This window comes from Notolabrus celidotus, chromosome 1 (assembly GCF_009762535.1).
Source record: "Notolabrus celidotus isolate fNotCel1 chromosome 1, fNotCel1.pri, whole genome shotgun sequence".
Lineage (NCBI taxonomy): Eukaryota > Metazoa > Chordata > Actinopteri > Labriformes > Labridae > Notolabrus > Notolabrus celidotus.
Window position 1 is genome coordinate 652,134 of NC_048272.1, and position 25,607 is coordinate 677,740.

At 40.8% G+C, this 25,607-nt stretch overlaps 1 protein-coding gene across 1 annotated transcript; it reads right to left on the reverse strand.

Moving 5' to 3' along the window:
- Positions 1–771: 771 nt before the first annotated feature.
- On the reverse strand, positions 772–7,489 carry twist3. Its single transcript, XM_034690629.1, has 2 exons — positions 6,421–7,489; positions 772–1,656 (listed from the first exon to the last, which is right to left on the reverse strand). Exon 1 carries the CDS (start codon positions 7,305–7,307, stop codon positions 6,735–6,737), a length of 573 nt encoding a protein of 190 aa, XP_034546520.1. The 5' UTR covers positions 7,308–7,489; the 3' UTR covers positions 772–1,656; positions 6,421–6,734.
- Between the last annotated feature and the right edge of the window lie 18,118 nt (positions 7,490–25,607).

Below are 25,607 nucleotides of genomic sequence, written 5' to 3' on the forward strand. Positions count from 1 at the left end.
AGAAATGGTCATGACTTCTTTTTTATTCAGACTCTGTGCCTTTGAAGTGCTCTTTGCATGTCTAACACAATTTCCATGGTGCTATGTATTATTTCTCTAAATGTGGTATGTTCCCCTTTTTTCTTTCTTTCTTTCTTTCTGTTGCATTTTGTGAATGCAACTCAAAACCTGTCAAATGTTTGGAAATGTGATGAAAATGTGAAACATAAAAAAAAATGACGCAGAGAGAGCGTGGAGCGGTTTGAGCTCCAGATCACTTAAAGACGACCCTTCAGGGATTTGTAGCTTTACTTGCATTCGTGACGGTGACATATCTGATGTTTTATTTTGTCTTAACTCATGAAGATGACTTATTTTTGTATTTAAACTCCAACATGAGCCTTGTGTGAACATGGAGACCAAATAACGGCTGTGTGCCTCGGTGAATGGTGCAGACCAACCTGTGAGAAGGTAGCCTTAAAAAAAGAACTGGATCTTAATGAAGTCTACAGACAAAAGTCCAGTTTCCTCTTAACTGGCTCTCTGATTTTGATTTTGTACAGTGTATATAACAACTTCTTTTTTTGTCTGCCTTTGTCTTTTCTACTGTTTTTGTTCCCTAACAAAAAATCCTTAATAAAGGTTATTGAAGACACAATGCTGTGCTGATTCCAACTTTCTCTATCTCATTCCTCGAGCCTTTATTTGAATTACTGCTGCAAACACTGTTCCCTGCATTGTTAAAAATATTGCACGCATGTACAGCATCAAGAAACTTTTATTGTCCACAGGCGTTGACACAATAAAGATTATCAAAAGCAAATGCAAACAGTACAAAAAGGAACACAATCATAACAGTAATAAGACTACTTAGACTGCTCACAGCAAGTTTGCAAGGATATTTCTTAAAGCTGCAGGGGGGAAAATAAAACAGACTTTCTGGCATTTTAAAATGCACATTTCTGCAAAGCTCTATGATTACAAAAAACTGGAATGAAAGGAAGTCATCAGTGGTTTTGAAGACATTTTCTGGTTGACGTTTTTCTTTATAAAGCTGAATGTTACACGTGATAAAGCTAGAGCAGAGTTAAAGTAATACAGTGTGCGTACACCAAATTCACATAAAGATACACTTTACAATTTCCAAAATACACACACACACACAAAGCTATCCAGTTCCTACAGCACAACAAAGTAGAGCTCTGCGCCAGATTCCTCGTGCTCCTCTGTTTCCCACACGACGGGCCTCAGAGAGCCGGGGCGATTAGCTTATTAGCATTTTAGCTGTAAACATTCATTGGCTGTGACCGCCCTCTAACCATCACTGTGCCATTATCATCAGTCATCGTAATGTCTGTCTGGCAGTGAGTCACCCGAGGAGGGTGGATGGTGGTTATCACGGTGTTACCCAAGGCACTCGAACCAGCAGCCTTTTTTTTGTTCCATTGTCAACGCAGGCCAGCTGTTTGTTTAAGTTCTTGTCATTTCAAATGTTCAGCGCTCGACTTCACCGGTGTTTCAGAAACACGAGGTGGAATTTGTTAGAGTCGAGCTGTGAGGAAACATCTCAGTGTCCAGAGAGGAAGAAAAAAGACTTTAAAAACGACAATGGGGGAATCGTCTTGTGAGGCGGGAACAAATGTCTTCTTTTGGGAGAGTTTTCCATTTGTCGGTTTTCTGCAAAGAGGAGAAACAGGGATGAGTTGACATCAAAAGATTAGATAAGACATTTTAAATGTGAGGTGGTGGTGTGTTGGGAGAACTCCACTCAGAGACTTGTTGTTGAGGTTTTTTTAAAATGTGCTGAGAAGTAAACAAACAGCCGTGTTTGATGGAGAGTGGAACATTTTCTACGGCGCCTTTTTCCTGTTCTAACAAGCAAACACTTTCTTCAGAGCGCTCTTGGTGCTTCCTAATTACAGAGTTCCTTTTCAAGCTTTCAGAAAGACACAAGACTACTCCATTAAGTAAGTATCTGCAGGTTATGTCATGTCATTTTTGATTATGCTAGGAAAATTCTTTAAAAATGTGGATTGTAAAGTTTAACTTCAAGAGTGACAGTGCAGGGAAACCTTCATTCTGCTGGTCCTGTTTTTCCATTCTTTTACACTGAATTTGCTTCACTTATTTGAAATGCATAAGTTCCATTTATCACAAATATCAGTCCCCAGGGGCGCTGGGGGCCTAGAGGTCTAAGTGCCCCACATACAGAGGCTGCAGGAGTCGCCGGTTTGATTCCCGACCGGTCAACCATTTCCTGCATATCTTCCCCCTCTCTCTCCTCCCCATACTCCCTGTCTCTCTTCAGCTGTCCTATGAAATAAATGCAAAAAGCCCCAAAAATATAACTTAAAAAAAACAAATAATTGCAACATTAAAAACGTCCTCTGTTCTGTGTAGATGTAAGTAGTGGAGGCGAAGTCTGCAACTCCAGCTGTTGATTCCAATTGCATAACAACAAGAGATTAAAACTTAAGAAAAACATATTTCAAAGAGTTGAATGTTCTTTGGGTGAGGTTTTTTTTTTTTTGATGCATCAAAAACAATTTCAAAATTTGGTGTTACATTTCACATTTTTCTTTCTGCTCATCTCCACTTGGTGTTTGTTAATGTTTGACAGATCCTGATGTGTTTTTGACCTCAGTCATGCAGCCTTTTGTTGCCTACGTGTCAAATCAGACGTCATTCCTGCAGCTGTCTCTGCACGGCCAACACACATACAGATGCATGCATAAACACATATGCATGCAGCAGTCACACACACACACACACACACACGCTACACTCCCACCTGTGCTCGCTTCAGTTTTGTTCTCTAAAAATAAAAATGCCGATCAGAAGCCACAACTTCTGGACGAGGCTTTTGAAAACGCAGATGAGCCACAGAGGGTTTTACATCTGGTCTCAGATCAGTCCGCAACGAGAGCCAGAGATTTGATATGCACAGAGGAGCATCCAACAGCTGGTCATTGCAAATTATAAAACCCACACACACACTCACATAAACACACACATGCATGGACAAAGCTGAGCCAGGGGTTCCGGCAAAGGAAAGAGCAGTGACAGGCATTTTGATTAAAATATAAACAGAAGGGAGAGGTTTTTTTTTTTTCCAACTCAAACAAAACAATCCTTGTACTCTGAAAGTCTCCTCCTGAGGAGCCAGACTATCACACTTCATAATGTGCTAATCAAAATGCACAGACAGAGTCCGCTGTGCATTCATGTTCATACACACTCAGCCAAAAGATCCAAGGTTCCACTGCACCGAGAACACAAAATACTCATGGTATCTGTACTTCTCATGGAAGATATGCATGGTGTGAACCCAGGACAAACCAATTATCTTGTTCCCTTCTCAGAGAAAACTATTATGGGTGGACAAAATAACAGGAATGTCTTGCAATTTACTCTAATTCAATACATCAACATGAATTACTCCCAAAAATATGTTGAAATAAAATCATTGACTGAGAGAAAAGCCGAACCTTATGCATTCTGATGCAGAGTGAAGTGTTCTGATTATTTTTTCCACCCTCCATAAAACATGTCTCCCTGCTTTTTGAGCATTAAGAAGACTCACACTTTAAAACATCCTGCATGTTTGGCTTCCCTCTTGGGATTCATCTATATGAGTGATGTCATTAGACACATGCATTTTGAATTACGCCACACGAATGCACACTGTCTTTGATGCTCCTCAGAATCTGACCTCATCTCTCACTCTCTCCTAAAATTAGGCGTTAGGCTCAGTTTCAGGCCTTGAATTTTTCTAGCACTTTCTGTGGCGGCCCCTGCAGAGCACGTGATAACAGGCGGAGCAGGCAAAGTGGTAGGTAATAACCACCGTGCTGCATTCAAGGACACTCCGCTCCACGTGCAGGGGCCTTGGCATTCCACCCGCAGCAACAACTGCTCCAGACGCCATTGGAGGTTTAATTATAACGCAGTGAGGAACACCTGCAGTGTGCACATGGCCCGAAGGCTGCGTGTGTGTCTGGATATTGTCATGTACAAATGTTGGATGTAGCCTATAGTGTTAAAGCGTGTGTAGCAGCATTTGTGATGAGCTGATTCTTGCAAGTTGTTCGTGCAAACTCTTTGATTTATAATTAGTAATTTATGTCTTCATCAGATCTGTGTATGCACCTTGACCCATCATCAAGCTTTCCCCACTCCACCACAGATTCAACTCTGCATCTGTTCACAGTACAGCCCCTCAACTTGTATTCATTTAAATGCAGATCTGGATGTTGTCATTTTATTTTGAAGGGCTTCCTCTCTGCCATTTTGCAATCTTCTAAAACTAAAACCAGGAGGTAGAGGAGATAAAATCACTGCAACAACATCTGACGTATCCCTGTTTACTAATCTGCAGATATCTTCACATACACACATGCCTGCGCACTGCTTCTAGTGCTGCTGCTGCTGCTGCTGCTGCTGCTGCACAGGTAATTAAAGCCCACTCCAAACACAAATACACACCAGTACACACATGTGCATGTGCATGTGCTGACACACACACACACAGGCAAAGCAGTGTGCCTGACCCTAACCCTGGTACACACACCTTCCTAATACCTCACAACTGTTTCCAATCTAAAGGTTCCTGCTTGTCTGGGCCCCGGCGGGGCCTGATTGCACGATACAAGATCCTGAGGAGACAGGGCAAGGCTGCAGGGGAGAGAGAGAGAGAGAGAGAGAGAGAGAGAGAGAGAGAGAGAGAGAGAGAGAAAGAGAGAGAGAGAGAGAGAGAGAGAGAGAGAGAGAGATGTTCCTCCACTTATTTCTCTTCACTCTCCCTTTCTTTTCCTTTCATCCTGTACCTGAGCAGGAATCTGGTGTCTGTTAAAGTAGTTGAAAAAAACAGAGCCTGTGTGAAGGGGATCTTGAAGATTGTAGAGGAAAACATTAGTCTTAAACACATCAGAGGAATGTCAAACACGGCTGAGTTTAGATTACCATGACGATAATGGGCTGATACTTTATCTGAGTTAATAAAGTGCAGGCACGGGACTTTAAAATGCTTTCAGGAAAAAAGCCCAGAATTTCACATTTATTTCACAAATTGTCATTTTTTTTAAAGATCATGTATTTATCTATTTTTGCCAGAGTCAACTTCAACATGACAGAAATTTTAAAAATTGTTTTTTTCTGTAGAAAAATGTTTATTATGAGTTTTGAGTTTTAAAATTAAATCCGTTTTTTTTGCAGTGAACTAACTTTGTGCACAAAATGATCACATCTATTGACATTTGGTTTTTTTACTTGACACCTGTTTTTTAAGAAAAATATTTTTTACATAATTTAAAATGTTCTCTTAAATTCAGTGGCTGATTCTTTTTCTTTTTTTTTTTGTTATGCAAAAGTTAGACCTGTTTTTGTTTTCAATCTTAAACATATAAATTACTTTCAAAATGACTGTCATTAAACGAGAACGTTCCTTGTCATTAAAACCTTCCTTGTAAAGGCTTCACCCGAAATGCTGATTAACCAGATGAAATTCAAATAACTTACTTTGTGCTTTCTCACTCATGTAGCACGTCTTCACCATAACAGTAAGACACAAGCAACAATTAATATTAAACGTTAGAACATTTTTTATATATTTCAAAAAATATGGAGTCAGTGTTCTGGGTCAGGTAAATTGATTCAGGACTAGTTTACACCGAACGTTTGCATGACAGAAACCAGATTATGAATGGGATATTAATTTTTAAAAAACTGTGATAATGATGAATGCATCAAAAGTGTTCTACAAAATATTCTCTATTTTCTAAAAACAGTTTTAAGATTTAAAAAACCATAAAATACACAAGCCATCTCCAGCCATGACAGCGATGAATATGAAAACTAAAGCCTACAGCTGCAATGTGTTTGCAGAGACACACTCAGTTCAGCATGTATTGATGTGAAGAAACCACACACATTTCACCTGTCTGTAACGCGGGTGGGATTTTATCAATTCACAAATGCATCTGTTTATGCAGCGTGTAATAAATGTGTAATAAATGTGTAATAAATGTGGAAGTGCTTTCATTTTTTTTATTCATCTGTGATGAAGTTCTCCATAAAAATCCAAGCTTTCTAAAACGCTGCTGCCTGTCTCACAGAGATTTATTAAACAAAAAAGAACAACTTCACCTTTTTATTTATTCCTTACTTTTATTTGATTTGAATTCTTGAAAAGAGTTCCCAGCACAGATTTATAGATATTGTTTCAATTCCTGCATGATTAGGCTTAAACTGTACTCAACCACTCACTCCCATTATTTCTTTTATATAGAAGATTTCAGTGCCACCCATAAAACATGTGCTGATGACATAGTGGATAGCGTGTGTGTGTGTGCGTGTGTTTGTTTTTATGTATCTGCCCATGCATGCATTCAAACCAAACAGTGAGTGTAGTTTTGTATTGGTGTATTGTAATTTCATACATACCTGATGGGCTGCAGAGGAGCGTCTTGTTGCTCTGGACTAAACTGAAGGACAGACAAGGTTGAGCAGGGAGATAGAACAGAGAAGAACAGGTAGTAGAGATGGAGTGAAGAGTTAAGGAGTAAAATGAAAGACAGACCTTCAGAGCAAAAAAAAAAAAGGCTCAACGTCTGCAAACATGTGAGATAAAAAGTTCAGACTGAAGGGTTTGGAGATTCAGAGGTTCAGAGGTCAGTTAATGGGTGCAAACATAGACAGAGGTGGAAGGGTGGAGATGTGGACACGAGAGGGGTTTAGGAGAGAGCTTCGATGGGATCCTAGTGGCTGGCGGACATGGCCCAGGCCCCCTCCATCCTCCACACGGAGAAGGCGTAGCTCAGTCTTTCGTGAGCCAGGTAGTTGCAGCTGGCTAGCTTGGCGTCCATCTCGTCGCTCTGCAGCACCTGGTACAGGAAGTCAATGTAGCGCGAGGCCAGCTTCAGGATCTGGATCTTGCTAAGCTTGTCCGAAGGTAGCGTTGGGATGATCTTGCGTAGAGAGGCAAAGGCGTCGTTCAGGGACTGAGTGCGTTGGCGCTCCCGCACATTGGCAATGACACGCTGCGAGTGGAGGTCCTCGAAAGGCTGGTCCAGCCGGGGTCCAAGCGATGTGGGGGCCAACGACACCACCGTCGTGGGGCTTTTCTTTACTCTCTTCGGTCCGGCTGGCAGAAGGCTTGTTGGGCTGCCGGTGCTGCTCTCCTCCGCTTGAACCAGGTTTTCCTTCTTAGGGTAAGGTGAACGCTTTCGATTTCCTTGCTGGTGGCTTTTCTTTGATCCTCTTTCCAGTTCCTCTTCGCTGGCTCCCATACCTCCTTCGGGGGAGTTGGTGCAGGACACCTCTTCTCTCATTGTACTGTCCACCAACAACCTTTGAACCTCCACTGCTAAGATACTTCGTTACTGGATAACTGAACTTGACAGCCTCGTGCACCGAAAGTCTCGTCTTTCAAAAGTTACCGTTTCTGGAGCTCCATCAGATGGGACGTCGCTCTGGCTGTCCTGTTTCCTGGTCACCTTGTTAAACCTCTCACTTTCACATTCCCCCTCTCGACCTGGCAGACAGAACAACAACAAACCATCTGACAGGCAGGTCCACCTCCGCCTCTTTTATACCCCAAAGTCTAACCAGGGGCCTGCGGCAGTTCTCTTTGGCTCAGCGGACTTCCAGAAGGCGTGGTTCGGCTTGAGCCAGGCAGAGAAGAAGGAAGGGTGCATTAGCTGGGCGGGCGGTGGAAGAAGGGGGTAAGTGGCTTTCCCGGCCAATAAGAAGAGCTGTGTCTAATGTTGTAGGGATGTCTGAGGCTTTATGGGTTCCAGATTTGGGGCTGGAGCGTCAGTCCGCATGCACACTTGTGCCTGAACTCTGCTTCATCAAACCATTGATGACACAGAAATCAACAGGAAACCTCTGATTCCTGAGAGTCCCAGATGCAAACTTGGGGGTGGAAAAGATAGTGAATTCTTCTCAAGTGTCTGTCTGCATACACTTGACCTAAAGCTATTTTTTTACAACCAATCTGAACATAGGAAGTCTGTGCTTTCATGTCTTGCTTTAAGTTTTCATTTCTGATGAATGATTGGATGAAGAGTCACCCAAAACAGATCTGTTAAACCATGGGACAGATCGTGGACTGAGTTAGCTGGACTGCTGCAGAACAAAAGGCAGGGGGAGGACTAGGGGGCTTGTAAAAAAGTACTAATGCATGGCATAAATTATACATTGTGCCATGATTTTTAACTTACTGTTGTCTATTTGTTGTGCTCATCTGTTGCTCAGTCTATACGTTGCCTCATTTGAATTGCATGCAGCTATGCAGCTGATGCAAATGTGTACAGCACTGTTAAATGTTGTCCTGTTGTGTCTGCTTGTATCCTCTTTAACATTTCCTTATTGCTGCTTCTTGATTGTCTTGCTCCATGTATTTTATGTCCATGGACACTTTCTCAAAGACGGTCATGTCATCTCCTGATGTAGCTTTTGGTGCTTTTTGTACTTTTCTTTTCTTCCCTTTTTTGTTTGTGTTTTGGTTTCTCCTCTACCTTCTTATTCTGATCTTTTTTACCCTATTTTATCTTTGTTTAATCTTGCCTTTTTAACATCTGGCAAGGGACTACGGATGTAAGCTAGCCTTTTGGCTAATTAATATGCATGGTCCTTTTAAATAATAAATAAAAACAACCTAAAATCCTGCAGACCAAAGAAAGAATCTTGTATAAATCTGTTCGGCCGCAGCAGCTTTAAGTTGATCTCAGAGAAAACATGTGGTTGTGAAAGCACGAACACTGGAAAGAATTTCACATGATGCATTTTTTAGTGACACACGATTGTTTCTGTGGACACTGGTGTAAACTTTAACAGTAAAACCTCTAAAGACCCTCATCTAACACCTGACCTGTTGGTGCAGAAAGAACCTTAATGTATAAAAAGCACCAGGATCAACGCTGACGTCATCTGTCCCAGTCATAGAATCCAGGTCGAGCAAGGAGCACAGACAGGACCCTGAATAACCTCTGACCTCAGTGGCCCAGTGACCTCAGCCTGCAGAGGTGAGAGAGCACCTAATTATGCCATCCAGGGCCTTGGGGCAGCACCAACACATGTTCCACCTCCACACTGCGAACCCATGTGCGTCTGCAGCCACTTAGACATGTTTTCTCCTCACTGGCAGTCATGACACAGCAGACAGGTCCTCTCGAGGAATGACGGGGCATGGCTCAGGCTAGAGGTAGAGCCTCCTCCTCCTACAATCTGAACAAATGACTAAATGTTGTGCAAATCTACCTTGGAATCTGACTGAATTTCCCAACATTGGGTCTGTTTGTACCTTCATGCGTCACAACACCAGTGAGTCATTTGTGGATAACTGCAAAGAAGTCTTGCGGGGAGTTTTCCGTTGCTCTGAGCTGCAGAAATGCGGTACTTTTTGATGACAGCATATTTAATGGTAGCCTTTACATTTCAACACCTCCGAACATTCTTTTTACAAGATTCCTTGAATCTTTCATGTGTCCAGAACTTTCCAAAGATATTGCATTGAGATGCAAAGACAAGACATTCCAGAACATGTAATATTTTGTTACAGAAGAGTCTTCGGTTGGAACTAAACCTTGTATCATTCTTGACACGCTGCTTGACAACTTCTAACCGACAATTTGGGCGTGATTGCCACAGCGTTTGAAGGAGCGTCTGAGCGTAGAGCAGTTCAGAAGATCTCTGATGAGCCCCGTGATTGCACTCGTTTACATTTCATTCAAAGAGGAACGCTGAACGGAAAGTAGCTTGATCCCAGTTGGGTTCAATCAACTTGATGAAAAAAGAGTCATCTGGCCATCCAAGCAAGCAAGCAAGCAAGCAAGGAAGCAAGGCCATGGACAAAGACCACGAATCATACAAGGTTTTCTTTACGTAACAGGCTTAGTCAACACCAGGATTAACTTGCATTTGAATTGGGGGCTTATTGTGAGCTCTGGCGAAGACAGCGGAGGGACAGGAAAGTCATTGTTACAAAGGCTAATCTTGCTAGCTGCCGCTTACCTTTAGCAAAAGTGTGGCGTTGCGCCACCATTATGGAAAAAATGAGCTAACAAAGCAAGCAGGCCTGCAGGAATGTCGTGGCGTTTGGAGGAACAGAAGGAGAGGGGGAAAGAGAGAGAGAGAGAGAGCGGGGAGAAGAAAGAGAAAAGGGGAAGAAAGGAGAGGGAGAAGAAAAAAGTGAGGCTGTCCAAACAGAACCAGATGCAGGAGTGTGGAGGCTCGTTTGATCTCTGTCCTCATAGGCTGATTGATGTTGCACATTTCATTTCCTTGTCAGAGTCTTGACATAATGTTTCACTAAACACTCAGGCCCTGCTCTCCTCTTCGTTTTATTTCCACGGGGGTTCATTATTAACCTTTTCTGGAGCTGAAAATAGATCGTATGCATATCAATATATATCAATATATATTGGCTTACAGTACATACGCACACATGGGGGGGTGGGAGCTTGGATATCAAAGAGTGCCGATGTATTGTCTGTTCCTGTCTCTCCAACATATGGTTCAGTCCTGGAGTGCTGCGCTGAGGAGCATGTTGAAACTTTTGAAGTCCTTCAATGGGGGAAAAAAGGAAAACAGTTTCTTTAAGTTCGTAATGCAGTCAATTCAATTATCGTCATACGCACAAAGTTCGGAGTGCGGCAGTGACGTCGTCGGCTGGTAGGAGCGCGGCAGTGTGACCGATCAGAAGTGATGTGTTTGGAAATCTGCGCTGGCCGGACAAAAGGAACTAATCATTCAATTCCTCCTCACCTTCACCCCTGGAGTTTCTTCACCCTTCCTCACCGCTGTTATTGATGTTTGCACACTGCACACTACACCACCAGCACATACCCACCGCCAGTCCACGGCTCCATCCCTCCCGAGGAGCCTATAGTGGCACAAAGGCAGACATCTGGGACCCATTTCCCCCCTGGAGAAGCCCTTCCTGTGGGGTATCCACTTAGAGGGGTTCTGGAGCAGGGGGTGGTGGGCAGGAGGGGGTGAAGGTGTATAATACGTAGGGGGATGGTGTGGGATGGTGGTGATGGGACATGAGTGTAAAGCAGGAGGTCTTGAAAACTAGGTATAAAAAGAAGGGGTGTGAGGCAACGCTCATGCAAAATGTCTTTTATTAAAGTGAGATTTGTGAACTTGTTAATGACCGGAAGAACTGAAGGAAGAGGAACATATTCATGTATCTGTGGATGAGAATACCCATAGGAAAATAAATATAGAGAGGAGATCTCAAAAGTGTTTCATTTCTGTCTCCTAGACAACAATGAGATCTGTTTGAAAGCAAAATGAGACTATAGCTTATGTCTCCTGTTTCTCATTCTTGCCTCCAGAAAAAAAGTTGTAAAAAGTCTCAGCTTAGTCTCCCTTTCAGTTCAAAAGGAGATCTGGTCACAATCTGAAATGATTCTCAGGTATTTCTCAAGTGTTGTGACTCCTTTTGAGCTCAGGTGGAGAAATCAGGGAGCTCTCTCAATTGTCTCAATCTAACCTCATCCATTTGTTTTTGTCAGACTCAGTTTTTGTGTCTCAAGTTGAGCTCAGATGGAGCAAAGAAAGAGCCTGAGCTCATCTTTTCATCAACATTTATAGTGCCCTGCAAAATTAACATTTCAATGTAATTGTCCACAAACTTACAATTCTCATTCAAACATTTGAACCACTTCAAAATCAGATATTTAGATGTGAAATGATCTCTTTTTTGACTTCACAGTATGGTCCTTCCTTTACAAGTCTGTTTGGAACAAAACAACTTCACAAAGATTTAGTGGATTTGAGAGAAATTGCAAAAGATAGAGATTTCATACAACAGGTATGACAGACCATTTATTTAAAATATGGACCGCAAAAGGGCTGACCAGATTTATCCAGATTATTACAATTAAAGGGGTGGATTCTTTTGGGCACTGGTGGCCTAGTGGTCTAAGCGTCCCACATACAGAGGCTACAGTCCTCATTGCAGAGGTCGGTGGTTCAATTCCCGGCCGGTCAACCATTTCCTGCATGTCTTCCCCCGCTCACTACTCCCCACATTTCCTGTCTCTCTTCAGCTGTCCTGTCAAATAAAGGCAAAAAGGCCAAAAATATATTTTTTTAAAAAAGAGAAGAAAATGAGCCATTAATGAGATCTCACATTTAAGTCTCAAATAAGACTCATGTCATGGTCTCAACTATTTCTCCTAGTTAATTTTAGGAGAAACGAATGAGAACAATTTGAAACTTGAATGAGGCTGAAGTGAGAATCTCAATTTTGTCTCCAGAGACTTAGGAGAGAAAGCCTTGAGCAGTAAAATGTTCCTCTGGGCATCCACAGCACTCTTATGTCTGTCCCTGAAATATAAAGCTGGAACCAGCAGCTGGTTGGACTAGCTTAGCACAAAGGCTGAAACAAGGCAAACAGCTATTATGGCTCTATCCAAAGCTCACTCTTGAACACATTTTTAAAAGCATGTTTGCTCATCCTTAAAACTACTTAAAGCTCCTGTGAGAAACTTATGGTCTATGTTGGTTAAAGCTTTACATCAGTTGTTTTTTTAGTAATTATGTGGGGGTTTTTTTAAACAATATATAGTCCTGCTTTATTGTTAAACTCAAATGTGTCACTAATCATGAATATGTGGTGTAGAAAATGTGAAAAACAGCTGTTTCTGCAGCATTTTTAAGCTAGTCTGACACCTACCCCATGGCAGGGGTTACAGGCGTTAGAAACTACAACTAAGACATGATCAGTCTGATAGTCTGGGTGGCTTATATAGGTCTTAAAGACACTTTTAAGCAGCTTTAAGTGTGAAAAACAAACAGTGGAGAGATGGATTTTGAGCCACAAGCTTGAAAATGGTGTCAGTCTTCTAATCTAACTTTCTTCGATAGAGAGTATGCTTCCCACAACAACAAGCAATTGAGCATTTGGTTTTAATGAAGGCTGATCTTGAATTTGTCACATAAGAAATATCTGTTGTTTTCTGTGCTCCTCTCACTGCATGGATGAGAGAAGGTAATATGTGTTTCTGTGGCGATTCTATCATTAAAGCAGGGAAAGATTTCAAACCAAGTCTGTGAGTGCTTTCAGTGCTCAGGGGGGGGGGAAATGCTATATGTGTGCAGACTTCATTCAACCAAACTTTTAACCTCCATCCTCTGATGAAGATCATGTGATATGATTGAAAGCCCCAGAGCAGATAAATGAACCTTGAGTTGAGACTTTTTTTAAACAGCGTTTATAGATACTATTAGCATATGTGTGTTTCAAGCATAAAAACACACCCCTGCTTTGAAACCCTCCACTCCCCCCCCGCTGCGTGCAAGTCTCTATTATTCTTCTTTAGCTGTGACTTATCTCCTCGTATTAGAGTGTAATTTATCATAATATTTAGTGCTCAAGCTTCCTTCAAATGTTCCTGCTTTCATGTGTAATTTAGCCAATATCCTGCTCTGGCTCTGATTACAGTGTTTAAGTGCTGGGGTTCGTCCATGGCACATTACAAACAGTCCCAGTGGAGCTCACAGCTGAGCCGGGGATACGGCCTGCTGGGCTGGAGTGCGTTCAGCAGCAGGTTAGGCCTGATGAAGATTTGAATGTGCCGAAGCAGTGTATGATGGGAACCAGCAAAACCTCACATTTTATAGTTGAATTGGTTTAATTTAATTTCAGTACCACTGCCTAATAGGAGATTTGAAGTTGTACCAGTAACAAGAACACATTTAGAGTTGCTCTTCTGTTTGGTAATGTTGCAGCTTTAAGTGTTGGAATTTGGTCAATCAGTCACAACCTGGCAACCCAAATTTTAGATTCTTATTGACACTTTTTTTACAAGACCTTATTAACTATTTCATATCTGGAAGTTAGCCTTTAAGAAGTGTTTTTTATAATCACGTGGAATCAATATTTCTTTCCTAATGCCTGTTATTGTTTTACACTGAAACAAGACAAAGTGAATACAGAATTGGAGGTTCCAGCTCAGTTTTTGTACATGTGTTCATGTGAGTGAGTCTGAAAGGCTGCTTTACTGTTGCGTCACATCATGTCCATATGTGTAGGCAGCAGGTCACATGATCCCAGAGGAAAATGTTACTGCTCAAGGCTTTCTCTTCTAAGTCTCTGGAGACAAAACTGAGATTCTCACTTCAGCCTCATTCAAGTTTCAAATTGTTCTCATTAGTTTCTCCTAAAATTCATTAGGAGAAATAGTTGAGACCATGACATGAGTCTTATTTGAGACTTAAATGAGAGATCTCATTAATGGCTCATTTTCTTCTCTTTTTTTAAAATATATTTTTGGCCTTTTTGCCTTTATTTGACAGGACAGCTGAAGAGAGACAGGAAATGTGGGGAGTAGTGAGCGGGGGAAGACATGCAGGAAATGGTCAACCAGCCGGGAATAAAACCGGCGACCCCTGTGACGAGGACTGTAGCCTCTGTATGTGTGGCGCTTAGACCGCTAGGCTACCACATCCAAAAGGGTCCACACCTTTAATTGTAATAATCTGGATAAATCTGGTCAGCCCTTTTGCGGCCCATATTTTAAATAAATGGTCGGTCATACCTGGAGATATGAAATCTCTATCTTTTGTAATTTCTCTCAAATCCACTAAATCTTTGTGAAGTTGTTTTGTTCCAAACAGACTTGTAAAGGAAGGACCAGACTGTGAAGTCAAAGAAGAGATCATTTCACATCTAAATATCTGATCTTGAAGTGGTTCAAATGTTTTAATGAAAATTGTAAGTTTGTGGACAAGTACATTGAAATGTTAATTTTGCAGGGCACTGATGAAAAGATGAGCTCAGGCTCTTTCTTTGCTCCATCTGAGCTCAACTTGAGACACAAAAACTGAGTCTGACAAAAACAAATGGATGAGGTTAGATTGAGACACTTGAGAGAGCTCCCTGATTTCTCCACCCGAGCTCAAAAGGAGTCACAACACTTGAGAAATACCTGAGAATCATTTCAGATTTGGACCAGATCTCCTTTTGAACTGAAAGGGAGACTAAGCTGAGACTTTTTACAACTTTTTTCTCTGGAGGCAAGAATGAGAAACAGGAGACATAAGCTATAGTCTCATTTTGCTTTCAAACAGATCTCATTGTTGTCTAGGAGACAGAAATGAAACACTTTTGAGATCTCCTCTCTAAATGTGTTTTCCTATGGGATGTCTGTGCTCAGCACTTGAACAGCAACATGTATTTGAGGAAACACCTTTATCTTTGAAGGCATTTCTATCGAAATCAGTAAAGAGAAAAACTTCTGCATGTTCATCTGATAATTCTGCTGACTCTAATCAGACAGGCGGATAGACGCTGACGTGATTGAGCTCTATATATAGCCAATCATCACATCAAAGTGATTTCCAATGCTGAGTCAGCTCCTCAATGTGTTAGCTTCTCTCTTTAGTAAACACTATTGAGACTCTCGGTGAGTCAGCAGACATGAGCTGATGTTGTGGCTACCCGGGTTGGAAGTCAAGACCGTCTGAAAGAAGCCTATATTTCCTACAGACTGCTGTTAACTGGAGAACATGTGGTTCAAACTTGTGCACCTGAATGTTGGAACTCAAACAGTGGTGGAGTGAGGAAGCCTGATAACATAAGACATGAACATTCGCTCAAAAGTATCAAAGTGCAAGGATGTTCATATATATTTTCTTTATGTTCCTGAAATATAAACATAGGGTACAGTGTCTTCTTGAAGTCTCCTATCTATTCTATTAGATTAGATTGAATAGTCTAGAGATTACAGGCAATCTGAGGGAGGTCCTCCTACATTGGGTTTGCACCTCTTCAATCTTCTGCAATCATCCATCACTCACACCTCAACTCAAGCTAGATTAGCCAAGATGTATGGAAATACCATTCACACCTGTGACAAGAGCCACACATACTACATGCACTACCTGCACTGTGTACAGAGGATGTTTGGTAACACTTTATATTAACTACACACTTTTTAAAAAAAAATTAAGCATTAATTAATACTTAACTCATCATCTGTAAAGCATTGTTCATACATTAATACTCATTTATATATCATGTACAAACACAGTTATAAATGTTTTATTATTCATGAATATGACTCTCTATAATGTGTTAACTGACTCTTTGTTCATACGTTATAAATGATGGATTCACCAAATACAAATGAGCTATTATGGTCATTATAAAGCAGTTATAAACACATATACAGGTTATGATTCTAACATTTAGTAAGGGTTAGTGAACACCTTATTACATAGCACATTCATTAATGAGATTTAAGAACCAGCAGCACCTTAAAACACAGAATCCAAGTTATTGTTCAGTTTTGCAGCTGCATTTTAACTTGTGTTTACAAATGGTCTTTTTATATATTTGATATGTCATATTTTATTTGAGTTTTTCCACTGTGAGCACCTTAAGTTTGAGAGATTTTCTTTTTCAGTTGCAGAGTATTTTAAGTTCATATGAAGAGTTATTTTGATAAACAGAGGTTGTTTCCTTTTAATGAATACAAGTTTAAGTCCATGTGTTGTGTCTGTTTCCTTATTCTGTTGAATCAATATCTGTGACTTCTGTGTTTTAAGGTGCTGCTGGTCTTAAATCTCATTAATGAATTCTTTGTAAAGCATAAAAAGTCCTCACTTTAGATCAGCTCACAAAACCATGAACAAGCAGCTTATAAGTCCTTTGTGACTACCTTAATTAATCATAATTTGCTATGTAATAAGGTGTTCACTAACCCTTACTAAATGTTAGAATCATAACCTGTAAATGTGTTTATAACTGCTTTATAATGACCATAATAGCTCATTTGTAATTGGTGAATCCATCATTTATAAAGTATGAACAAAGAGTTAGTTAACACATTATAGAGAGTCATATTCATGAATAATAAAACATTTATAACTGTGTTTGTACATGATATATAAATGAGTATTAAAGTATGAACAATGCTTTACAGATGATGAGTTAAGTATTAATTAATGCTTAATTAATGCTTAAAAGTGTGTAGTTAATATAAAGTGTTACCGGATGTTTTTATAGAACTGTATTTTATTATATTATATTGTATTTTATTTTTAAAAATTTTTTTGCAAATTCTACAAAATGTTTATTGAAAAGCAAGACAGGACTTTAAGAACATTGTATAATCAAAGAGGGGTTGTGGGCTCATCTGTTTTTGTTGTTTTTTAGTAAAAAATAAAGCTCTCCAAAGCTATGGTGACTCATGGTCTTCTTTCACAGTTAGTCTCTCCTGCAGAGGTAGATTCTGACATTACCTGAGAGTCAATCTGGGGCAACGCCAAAGAAAGAGGAACAGATGCTGAAGTGTCTTCCCTCAGCTTCCGGGTGTGAGCGCTCCTCTTTAAAGTAAATAATGCACACAGCACCCGACCCTGTACAGGTTCTCATCCACTGTTTCTGAATCTAAGCAATGTGAACTAATGTTGGAGAATTTCAGAACAGGAGAAGTCGCATCAAATCAGACTGATGATCAGTCCCAGGCAGCTGCTGGGTGTACATACCAACTTGAAAAGAAACATCATCAGCACGACCTCAGAACGGTCTGTTTTCTCTCTGACCACGCCCCCTCAGGAAGTGGATGTGCCTCGGCTGTCCAGCATGTTGATCTAATGTTTACATGTTGGCTGAATATACACGGCTGCTGTTACTTCAACCCTCTGAATCTGATCCTGACGGAGAGGCGCCTGCAGCAGGACCTTTCTGAAGGATTGGTCATAGATTTGGTGTTTCTTGTTGTTTTATTTATCAGTATGTAGACGTGTGTCTTGGTACACAGCTATGAACATTTAGCTATGTGGCTATGCTAATTAGCGCTAGCACTTATCCATGATAAATAAAAATCATCCACTAGATCTTCAAATCTGCAGACGTGGGGAGTAAAACCGACCTCTACCAGAAAGGCAGCAGGACCTTTCTGAAGGATTGGTCACAGATTCTGTGTTTCTTGTTGTTTTATTTGTCAGTATGTCGACGTGTGTCTTGGTACACAGCTACAGCTACGACATGTAGCTATGCTAACTAGCGCTAGCACTTATCCATGATAAATAAAAATCCTCCACTAGATCTTCAAATCTGCAGACGTGGGGAGTCAAACCGACCTTTGTGTTTATTAAGACAGCCTACAACTAGCATGCCTCCCTCCTAAGCTCCTTGTTAGCACACATGTGTGCAGGGAATGAAAAACGGAGGAGGGGTTGAGTTGTATTTTATACAGTCTATGGGCTGAACAAGCTCCGAGCTCTGACTCCGTGACAGACCGGATATTGTTGTTACGTAACAAAAACACGGAAGTTTGAAACGGCTCGTTTCACACACATTTACAGAAAGGTGGAGAAATCAGAACAGGGGCAGAATGGATTTTTTTCGTTTTCAAGGGGTTTGTAGACAGGGACACATATTTCAGGTAGAGAACCATTAAAAAGTCCATTTTGCATGATATGTCACCTTTAAAGCTGGAAGAGAGAAACAGCATCTCGTTTATACAGTGAAAATTGACAATAAAAACCTTTGAATCTTTGAATCAAGCCCCAACAACATAATAACATGTTAGGATTCTGCCTCCCCTGTTTATTTTTGGTCTGAAATCTTCAAAACAGTTAAGATAAGATAAGATAAGATAGTCCTTTACTCGTCCCACAACAGGGAAATTGAAGTGTCACAGAAGCAAAGTAGACAGTGCAAAAAAATAAAATAAAATATATATATATATAAAGCAAACAAGAGCCTATAAAGTATCAATTATTAAAAAGTTATTAGCAATTAAAATTAGAATTAAAATTAAAGAGGTAAAAATAAGCATACAGCATATGTATATATATATTATTGGTTATAGAGTCTGACCACTGCAGGAAGAAGAGACCTGCTGTATCTCTCCATGAGACACCACAGATGAAGAAGTCTGTCACTGAACCAGCTCCCCAGTGTTGTTATGGTCTCCTGGAGGGGGGGTGTGACATGTTGACCAGCTTTGCTATCATCCTCCTGTCAGCCACCACCTCCACAGGGTCCAGTCTGCAGCACAGGACAAAGCTGGCCTTCTTCACCAGTGTGTTCAGCTTCTTCCTGTCAGCAGCAGAGATGCTGCTTCCCCAGCAGACCACTCCAAAGAAGATGACTGATGCCACCACAGAGTCAAAGAAGGACTTCAGAAGAGCCCCCTCCACACAAAAAGACCTGAGTCTCCTGAGCAGAAAGAGTCTGCTCTGTCCCTTCTTGTAGAGTGTGTTGCAGTTGTCTGACCAGTCCAGTTTATTGTTCAGTATTGAGAGCCTGATCAGACTGCTTTGCTGCTCCGGCTATCAATCTGCAGTTACTCCAATATCAAACATATCTGGTGGCTCTCCTCAAGCAAGACGCCTGATTCTACTTCACTGGAAAATCATCCTCTCCTCCTTTTCACTGTGCATGGCTCAGGCATGTTTTGTATTTTATCAAGATGGAAAAAATAGAGGGGATCGGGGAAAAAAATCCACAATACATGGGGTCTTTTTTTTTTATGTACTTGATTCCTCACAATAAATGTAAGATTTAGTCCTACTCTATTTTTAACCATTTTTACCTCCACTGCAGTTCTTTTACAACTCCTTTATAATACCAAGTTGTTCTTCTTGAATATGCGTCTTCTAGTATTTTGATTTTGATATTTAAAAAATTGGATTTTCTATATTTATTGTCCTTACTGTCTTGTTGTTAAGCACCAGTATTCCATTCACCACCTCAAATTCCTCATGTGTGCGAGCTCACTCGGCAATAAAGCTTTCTTGAATCTTGAATCTTGAATCTTTTGTTTCCCCTGTAAATATGTTAAGCAGCCAAGCTATAAGTTGCATTTTGTCATTTTTATACCTTACATTAAATTAATATTCTTATATCACCACATATATGACATCACATATGTGTTATAAAATCTCAATTAACAAAGCTGTGAGACAAATTATAATAGAGAAACAGGATTTAGATAAAAGAGGATAAAGAATAAAGATAAAGAGCATGCTAAGAAATCTCAAGACACTTAGAGGCAACTCAATGTGCTTTACATTAAAACATTAAAAGCATTGGAGACATTCAGACAGGCATAAAAGAACACAATTAAAATGACAAATATAATAAAACAGCAAAGAGAATTAGAAATATATTAAAAATTACATTAAAATTTTAATTTAAAGTGAGTTAAAATAATCTAAGATAGGAAGGCAGTATTAAATAAGAAAGTCTTAGTCTTTGATTTAAAAGAGGTGAGAGTTGGAGCAGACCTGCAGCTTTCAGGGAGTGTGTTCCAGATATGTGGTGCATAATGACTAAACACTGCTTCACCATGTTTCCTTCTGACTCTAGGGACTGAAAGCAGACCAGTACCTGATGACCTCAGAGGTCCAGGTGGTTCATACAGTAGCAGCAGATCAGCCTAAACCATTCAGGTCTTTATAAACCATCAGCAGGATTTTAAAGTCTATTCTCTGACAGACAGGAAGCCAGTGTAGGGATCTAAGAACTGGAGTGATGTGGTCTACTTTTTTGGTCCTTGTTAGGACTCGAGCAGCAGCATTCTGTACTAGAGCTTATGTACAACTGGCTGCCACTGCCAGAGCCAGCTTGTTTTTCTTATTTGGATAATATAAGGACAATAAAACACCATTCTGACTCTACAAACACAGCTCTTGTTAGAATCAATTTTTTATTAATTCATGGGCCAAAAATAATTTGAACTAGAATATTCTCAGATTGGTCGCCTGTCAGGAAGCAGCACATGCGGTCTCCAGATTCACAAATCAAATACTGGTTACTGTAAGCGGTGTCAAAGTGAGATCTCTAAGACTGGGTCTTTTCACACATCAAGCCTTGTCAAACATACAGAGAAGCTCTCTCTGTCTGTAAGGTACAGAGGAATGTTGTGTTCCTCCAGCAGAGCTATTGCATTAGAAACATCGTCAGAGCCAGCTTCAAAGGGCTACGCCTTCACATTGAATCAATCCTCACTTCCATTAGATTAAATGAATTTAGCAAAAGTTACATTGCGCTAACGTTCCTTTATGGTTCCTCAAATCCCTCGCTCTGGTTCTGGTTCCCCCTGTGAAGCCACTTCAAACGGCCTCTGCCATGGCATATCCCTTTGTGCTCTAAAACAGCAAATATGTGTCTCTCTAAAATGTTTCAGATGCGCGCTTGCAGTGGTCCCAGAGGCACAGACAGCCTCGCACACTGAAACGCAAGAGACAGGAGAGGATAAAAAACAAAAACAATAGCTGAGTGTAAAGGTAGGGCTGCAGGGAGAGTTTGACTGACTGTTGCATGATGGGAGGAGATGATAAGGACAGATAAACGCAGAGAAAAGAGGAGGAAAAGGAGACTGTGGGAGAAATCCTGCAGCAGTAAATCAGTGTGGTAATAAGGAGAGACAGGAGGGGAGGGGGGCTGCAAACATATGTTTCAGTTTGTAAATAAAACAGTAAATTGCTATGGATATTGCTTAAATATCTGTGGGCTTTGTAGCGCGCTTGGCGGAAGTTCCTCGGAAATCATTCTGGGACGGCCTTCTTAAAATGCCAAAGCGGCTTCTTAATGTCAAAGAGGCCATCTGGTTCTTGACCAATTCAAGATGTTTGCTTTTCATTTAGCTTTTTTTTCTTCCCTCCTGATGCTTCTTTTTTTAGATCAAATGCTGCCCTTTTTTTTTTTTGTTTTTATTATTACCATTGTTCATATTTCACAATGGATCTGTTAGTGAGCACGCACAGTCACAAGTCCAAGCTGTGAATCCCTGTTAACCCTTGTAGTGTTTGAGAGGAGCCTAGTACTTCTACTCGAGTATGGAGGTACTTTTACTTCTCTTCAGTATTTTGAGCCTATATGCAGTTTTGTACTGCAGCTCAGATGGAATTATCATCTATTTGCTACACCTCCCTTATTGCAGAATTAACAGTGGGGCTTAATGAAAACCTCCAACAGTATATAACATAGTTACATTAGCCTTAATAATAATAATAATAATAATAATAATAATAATAATAATAATAATAATAATAATAATAATAATAATAATAATAATAATAATAATAATAATAATAATAATAGTCTTCTCTGGAGTAAGACAGCTGAACTTGAGGTGAGAGGACTTTTTGTGTTTTTCATGTCAAATTGTAAATATTCAGCTCCTCAGTATTTTTCTTCTAGGCTTTTAAATGATGGGTTTATAACAAAACAAGTGTTACCCTTACAAAGTGTGAGGGGAAAGCTATAGTTTAGATTTTTATTAGCTAGCTAACTAGTTGTAAGATGGTTGTTAGCCTTGATGCTAGCAAAAAATTCCAGTTGGGGTTGGTCGTGACATTCTCTTTGGGGTTGAGAACCAACCCCAAAGAGGCTGGGGGGAACTTTGTGGCGCCTGTGATAGGCTGGCCTAAAGATGTGTTTCCTGTTCATGTTCCTTGATCATTTTATGTTAAAATGCATTAAGTTATGTAGGCCTATCACTTGTCAGTGCAATTAAACTTTCAAATTTAGTTCTGCCTTCTTGCCTTTTTTAAAAGATTTTTCCCATTAAAATACCATTGTGACAACCAACCCCATAGTGTGAGACAACCAACCCCATAGTGTGTGACAACCAACCCCATAGTGTGTGACAACCATCCCCATAGTGTGTGACAAACAACCCCATAGTGTGAGACAACCATCCCCATAGTGTGTGACAACCAACCCCATAGTGTGAGACAACCAACCCCATAGTGTGTGACAACCAACCCCATAGTGTGAGACAACCATCCCCATAGTGTGTGACAACCAACCCCATAGTGTGTGACAACCATCCCCATAGTGTGTGACAACCATCCCCATAGTGTGTGGCAACCAACCCCATAGTGTGTGACAACCAACCCCATAGTGTGTGACAACCAACCCCATAGTGTGTGACAACCAACCCCATAGTGTGTGACAACCAACCCCATAGTGTGTGACAACCAACCCCATAGTGTGTGACAACCAACCCCATAGTGTGTGACAACCAACCCCATAGTGTGTGACAACCAACCCCATAGTGTGTGACAACCAACCCCATAGTGTGTGACAACCAACCCCATAGTGTGTGACAACCAACCCCATAGTGTGTGACAACCAACCCCATAGTGTGTGACAACCAACCCCATAGTGTGTGACAACCAACCCCATAGTGTGTGACAACCATCCCCATAGTGTGTGACAACCATCCCCATAGTGTGTGGCAACCAACCCCATAGTGTGTGACAACCAACCCCATAGTGTGTGACAACCAACCCCATAGTGTGTGACAACCAACCCCATAGTGTGTGACAACCAACCCCATAGTGTGTGACAACCAACCCCATAGTGTGTGACAACCAACCCCATAGTGTGTGACAACCAACCCCATAGTGTGTGACAACCAACCCCATAGTGTGTGACAACCAACCCCATAGTGTGTGACAACCAACCCTGTAGTGTGTGACAACCAACCCCATAGTGTGTAACAACCAACCCTATAGTGTGTGACAACCAACCCCATAGTGTGTGACAACCAACCCCATAGTGTGTGACAACTAACCCCATAGTGTGTGACAACCAACCCCATAGTGTGTGACAACCATCCCCATAGTGTGTGACAACCAACCCCATAGTGTCTGACAACCAACCCCATAGTGTGTGACAACCAACCCATAGTGTGTGGCAACCAACCCCATAGTGTGTGACAACCAACCCCATAGTGTGTGACAACCAACCCCATAGTGTGTGACAACCAACCCCATTGTGTGACAACCAACCCCATAGTGTGTGACAACTAACCCCATAGTGTGTGACAACCAACCCCGTAGTGTGTGACAACCAACCCCATAGTGTGTGACAACCAACCCCATAGTGTGTGACAACCAACCCCATAGTGTGTGACAACTAACCCCATAGTGTGTAACAACCAACCCATAGTGTGTGACAACCAACCCATAGTGTGTAACAACCAACCCCATAGTGTGTGACAACCAACCCCATAGTGTGTGACAACCATCCCCATAGTGTGTGACAACCAACCCCATAGTGTGTGACAACCAACCCCATAGTGTGTGACAACCAACCCCATAGTGTGTGACAAACATCCCATAGTGTGTGACAACCATCCCCATAGTGTGTGACAAACATCCCATAGTGTGTGACAACCAACCCATAGTGTGTAACAACCAACCCCGTGATGGGGTTGGTTGTCACAATGTGTCAGAGTGTCTTTTATAGTTATTTGCCTCTTTGTTACAATGAGTTGGAAAAAGAGAGGGATACACATTTCAAGCCAACACCTTAAGCTTCAATTTAAAGTAGGAATGACTATTGAAAGATGTTTTGATGATGAGCAATCATTAAAAACAGTAACAAGTGTGACAACCAACCCCGTTCTCCCCTTCAGACATTTACCTGACAGGAAGAAGAAGGCTGGTTTTGCTAGTTCTGTTAAAGTTGACCACACAATCATCTGTCATCTTTTACTCACACATGTTGTGATGCCGTGTTAAATACATCATGCTCTATTTTGCCTGCTTTCTGAGTATTTCTTACCTTTAGACAACTCGCATCGTTTGAATCTAAATCAATAGGGAATTAGTCACTTTGGAACATCCCTCGTCTATACCACTCATTTCTGTCTTTATGTATCTCCCTCTTCCTTACTCACTCAGCCTATCCAGTCACAGCAGATGGTTGTTCCCAATGATTACTGCTCTCCACAAGACTTCTGCCAGTTCAAAGCAATTTTTTTACTTGCCACTGATGCTGAATGTTGCCTAAAGCCCACTCGTGATGGGCCTGTGTTGGGTCTCTGTACGTAATATATAAAAGAGAATGGTCTAGATCTGCTGTTGATAAAAAATGTTTTGAGAACTGAGATCATGATTTGGTGAAAAATAGAGCTGATTGACGTAATGGAAAGTATCTATACTTTTACCTTTGTCAACATACACAGAAAAAATAATCAAAAATGTTACTTATATTCTACTGTCCATCATATCATGATCTCAGGTGTCTCCTTTTCAACAAAATATCAGAAAACTCTCCTGATTTGTTTTCCATGTCTGCTGAAGATAGACTTCACTTCCTGTTTACTCACAAAGTGTTCCAGTTTGCTCAGTTTGTGTTAAATGCTGTTCAGCAGCATAGGAGCACACTCTATGTCTGATTTAGTTGTTGTCACTGTCAAATGTCTGAAGTGTACCTCTGTGCTTTTGAATTACTTTAGGTCATTGCTGGACATGTGCAGTATTGTAACTGCTCTTCTTTTTTCTTTTCCTTCTTATCTTGTTGCTCCTATTTTGTTTTGTCTTTGTAGTGTCTTGTAAGTCCATATGAGCTGGGCACCTTTATGGTGCACGACACGATGAATAATAAATAAACTAAACTAAACTAAACTAATCAAGCACATTGACTGAAAAAAAAAAAGAACCAGTAAGAACGGCCCCTGCTATTATTCTGATTGAACCGCATTAGATCATGATTAAATATGCATAAATATGCAAACAGTAATTTAATGTTGCAGTTGGACAAGATGGAGCTAATATAAACCACCTGTTCTGTCAAGCTGTGTAATCCTTCACAAAGCACCAGATTAAAAAAAGAACTGATCATGTACTTATACATATGA